Raw genomic sequence first — 3958 nt, 5'->3', positions numbered from 1 at the left:
AAAAAAAAAAAAAAAAAAAAAAAAAAAAACAACAAGCACACACCATGCTCTCAAGAAATCCTCAGCATAGAATTTCTTTTCTGGAAGAAAAAGGCAAGGAGTGGGGCCACCCCCACTGGCAAGAGTACATCCCCCAAAGGCCTCTTTTGCTCTTCCTTCTCAGGAGCCCCCAAAGTCTGCCATGCCTCTGTCCTAGGTGGGCCAAGGCCCTGGGGACAGTGTCCTCTCTTGCAGAGCAGAGCTCTGATCACCCTATTTCTCTCACCTGCTGGTATCCTTTGGGGCCTTTCCAAACAGCAGCTTATGTAGGTATCCAAAGAGATCTCTGATGCAGAAGGTGACCAGAGCGTTGAACACTGTGAGGAAGGGACACAGATGTCACTCACAGGAGAGCAAGTAAGCCAGCCTGACCCGCCCTGTAGACCCTGCTCACCAGTGCTGTCTGTAACCTGAAACCTGCAGGCCTCAACACCTTCCTGGTCTCCTTGGGTGGTAGCAACAGCTGCTCTGAATGCCTGCACCACTTCATGGAACAGCTTGGGAGTGAGGTGCTGAAGGAGCAAGAGACCAATAACTCTGGGGGAGCAGGAGGTTGCACAAGGCAGAGCAAGAGATAACTGACTCCAAGAACCTGCTCCTGAGAGAAAAGAGACCCTTCCCCACAACCTCAGAAATAGGGCAGAGGTAGGGGCGGGGCCACTGTGTTCTGGCAACTAAAATGGAGACAAGTCTATAATCCTCCTGGAAAGGGAATGAGCCCAGCTCAGGAGCCCCAGGGGAAAAGGCTGAGAGTCCTGAGTTGGAGGAGCACGCTTGCTGTCTCACCAGCCATGTGATGATGCTGCACCATGCTGCTGTACTTCCCACCTCCAGAACTGTGAGCCAAGTAAACACCTTTTCTTTCTTTTCCTTCCTTTCTTCCTCTCTCCCTCCCTCCTTCCCTTCCCTCCCCTTGCTCTTTCTTTCTTTCTTTCTTTCTTTCTTTTTTTCCTAGTGCTGGGGGATTGAACCCAGAGTCCATACATGCTAGGCAGGCACTCTATGACTGAGCTACATTCCTAGGACTAACTATCTTTCCTTTACGAACTATCTGTTGGCATCCCACTATAAAGCAAGAGAAACCACACCAAGACACACCTAACAGATACACCCACAATGGCTTTACTTCAGGGAGCAGAGCCCCTGAGAGAAAAGCTGAACTATGACTGAAGAATCCCAACCAGGGCATCCTAGCACTCTACACATGTGGACATTGTGTGCTGCTCAGAGAAGGGCTCTTCCCACCTGTACAGCCATGAGCACCTCAATGAGACAAGGGAGAGACTCCTGCCTGTGGTGGGGTCCAGCTGCTCAGACCACACTCCTTCTTCTCACCTTTGCAGACTGCTTCCATTTCTCCACCATGGCAAGGGTCACGGGAACAGACTCATTCTTCTTCCGCTGAGGTCCTCCAGGGGCTCTGTCCCCATCCTCTCCTCCATCTTCTTCTTCGCTTGCTTCCTACACCAGACACAGAAGAGTCATGCTGGGGGAGGGTGTAGAAGCCACAGGTGCCCTGCTGGACAGGTCTGTGCTGTCCTCACCTCCAGTGCACCTGGCAAGGAGTGAAACTGCTCCTCTTCCTCCTCAGAGCTGTCTGAGTCACTAAAGTTGAGCAGGCTCTGGTCATTGTCTTGCAGGAACTTGTAGAATTCTGGATCTTTTTCCTTCAGACGAGAGAGCTGGTCCTTGTGCTCAGAGGCACTGCCTTTATGCCCACTGAGAAGGCAGGAGTCAGTAAGCCAGTGAAAAACCAGCAGGGGGTTGGCTTCTTGTCCACATAGCCACTTGTGGGCCTCCTCAGAGAGGCCACAGGGTTATTCTGCTCCCTGCACAGCAGCCATCAACAACAAGCAGGAGGTTTCCCACAATGTTAAGTTTTCAGAAAACGCAACTCTCTTCTGGACTCCTGTACCCAGAAGCCTCTCCCCATTGTTTTAACCTCTAGCACACAGACACTCAACCTGTGCCCTCCCCAGACTTGCTGTGCTGGCACCATGCTCTGCTGCAGTCCCCACAAAAGACCTGTCCCTAGAACTCATCAACAACGTCTTCAAAACCACCAAAGTCTCCTTGCAAACCACCACATCTCTCAACTCTCAATCACCATAATGGCCTCTCCATTCCCACCCTTGTCACCTATGATCCTTTTTGGCACAGAAACCGGAGTGACCTTTTCCCTTTTTTAAAAAATGTCACATGATGTTGCTTCACAGCTCTCGCTCTGAGGAAACTTCCCATTTTACTGGGTGATCTAACCTGATTCCTCATCACCCACCCTTCTGGGTGCATCTTCAACTACTTTCCCACTTCTCCTGCCAGTCACCCCTTCCTCATGGGTTCCCACTTCAAGACCTTGTCAGTTCCTGCTGTACTGTCCACACAGCCTACCCCTTCGGGCTGTCACTCAAAACTCAGGCGGTCGCCCTCCCAAGTTTGGCCACTTGGTATCCGCTTTGTTACTGTAGTGAGGACACTCGAGACTGACTCCAGGGCTCCTCAAGCGCTAGGTAAGCGCTCTTCTTCTGAGCTACATCCCCAACCCTTTCAGTTTTGAGACAGGGTATTGATAAATTGCCCAGGCTGGCCTCAAACTTGGGCTCTCCTGCCTCTGCCTTCCCAGTGGCTGGGTCTGCAGGCATGGAGCCGGCCCGGCTCTCCGCTCAACGCTCCCTCCGGCCCCTCGCGTGGTTCCTTACCGGCCCCTGCGCGCTACAGGACCGCGCTACGGTCCGCCCCACACCGAACTCTCCCGGGTCAGAAACGCAACTCTGCGTCACCCGCCAGCGCCCGCCCCTCCCGGAGGAAGGCTGGCCCAGCAAGCCACCCAGGCGGCGCCGGCTTACCGGGCCGCGGGGCCCCTGCCGGGCTCCAGACGCCGCGCAGCTCCACGTCCGCTTGCCTCCCGCTCCCGCGTCGCCGCCTCCGGGGCGCCCTCGGACTCCGACTCTGACTCAGAGTCGAAGCCTGAGGCCAGGAATTCGTCCACCGTCAGCTCCGCCAGGCGCCTGCGGGTCACGGAAGGTCACAAGGCGCCAGCCCACTAGCCCCAGCCTTCGAAAGGGGTGAGGACAGCCCGGAGCCCAGGCTCCCGCAAGGAATACCGCGGAGACTTACCTCCTGCGGCCCCTGGCCTCCGCCATGACGCCGAGCCCGCCGCGTGCGCCGCACTTCCGGCCCCAGAAAGCCCTGCGCTACCGCACTACCTCCGGGTCGGCCCCGCCCCCGGCCGAGCCCCGCCCTGTCGCTGGCTCTGCGATTCTCGACTGCGTAGCCGGTGGCTTCCAGGCGGGAGGGCGCGTTCGCACCCTCATGGCCTCAGGTGGGTTCTGGCACGGGTCTGGCATTCATTCGCCCAACGCGGGCCGGGCCAGGTCAGAGCTCTGCGTCCTTCTCCGTGACACGCTGAAATAATAACTCCCACCTGGGGAATCGAGGCCCTGTCCGCGGCCCACCCGTGCGTGTGCCGGGCGCTGACAACAGACAAAACGTACGCCAGTGGAGACTTCTGTACTAAGAACACACAAACCAATGACAAGCCAAGGGTCTAGTGGAGAAAACAATGAAAACAGAAACGGCCGGGATCCAGATAGACAGTCTGACAGGAATCAGAGCGTGCTGGGAGGCGGGACTGGCTTCGCCTGATGCGAGGTCGGAGCAAGAGCCCTGTGTCTATCTCGCTGGACGGTCAGCAGCACCATCCACATTCCGTGCAGCGAGGTCCCACGGAAAACGCACCCGAGTGTCTGGCCGGGGCGCCCGGGGCTGGGCGGAGAGGATGCATTCCTCCTTCCAGGCTGCGGGGTCCGCGGGCCTGGACGGCTGGACCGAACGGCCAGCGCACGGCCCAAGGCTTGACCCACCACAGCACAACCGGCAGGTGGCTGGCCATCTGGGACCCGGAGCTTGTCCGCCTGGG

At 56.9% G+C, this 3958-nt stretch overlaps 2 protein-coding genes across 3 annotated transcripts in view; one reads left to right on the top strand and one right to left on the bottom strand.

Annotated features, from left to right (window-relative positions):
- The window catches only part of Noc2l (NOC2 like nucleolar associated transcriptional repressor), a 13047-nt gene extending 9764 nt beyond the window's left edge, over positions 1 to 3283 (bottom strand). For both annotated transcript variants that reach the window (XM_015501566.2, XM_048783884.1), the window contains exons 1-6: positions 3157 to 3283; positions 2886 to 3047; positions 1584 to 1758; positions 1375 to 1500; positions 434 to 551; positions 266 to 356 (exon numbers count right to left, since the gene is read on the bottom strand). In XM_015501566.2, coding sequence (XP_015357052.1) covers positions 266 to 356; positions 434 to 551; positions 1375 to 1500; positions 1584 to 1758; positions 2886 to 3047; positions 3157 to 3182 — 698 coding nt within the window. In that variant the 5' untranslated portion in view covers positions 3183 to 3283. The remainder of the gene's footprint in view (positions 1 to 265; positions 357 to 433; positions 552 to 1374; positions 1501 to 1583; positions 1759 to 2885; positions 3048 to 3156) is intronic.
- Positions 3181 to 3958, top strand: part of Klhl17 (kelch like family member 17) — a 6195-nt gene continuing 5417 nt past the window's right edge. The window contains exon 1 of the mRNA XM_048783575.1: positions 3181 to 3361. Within this exon, the coding sequence (XP_048639532.1) occupies positions 3181 to 3361 (181 nt within the window). The remainder of the gene's footprint in view (positions 3362 to 3958) is intronic.

This window comes from Marmota marmota, unplaced genomic scaffold (assembly GCF_001458135.2).
Source record: "Marmota marmota marmota unplaced genomic scaffold, marMar, whole genome shotgun sequence".
Taxonomy (NCBI): Eukaryota; Metazoa; Chordata; class Mammalia; order Rodentia; family Sciuridae; genus Marmota; species Marmota marmota.
Note: the sequence above shows the minus strand (reverse complement) of the source record. Positions and strands in the feature narration are given on the sequence as shown.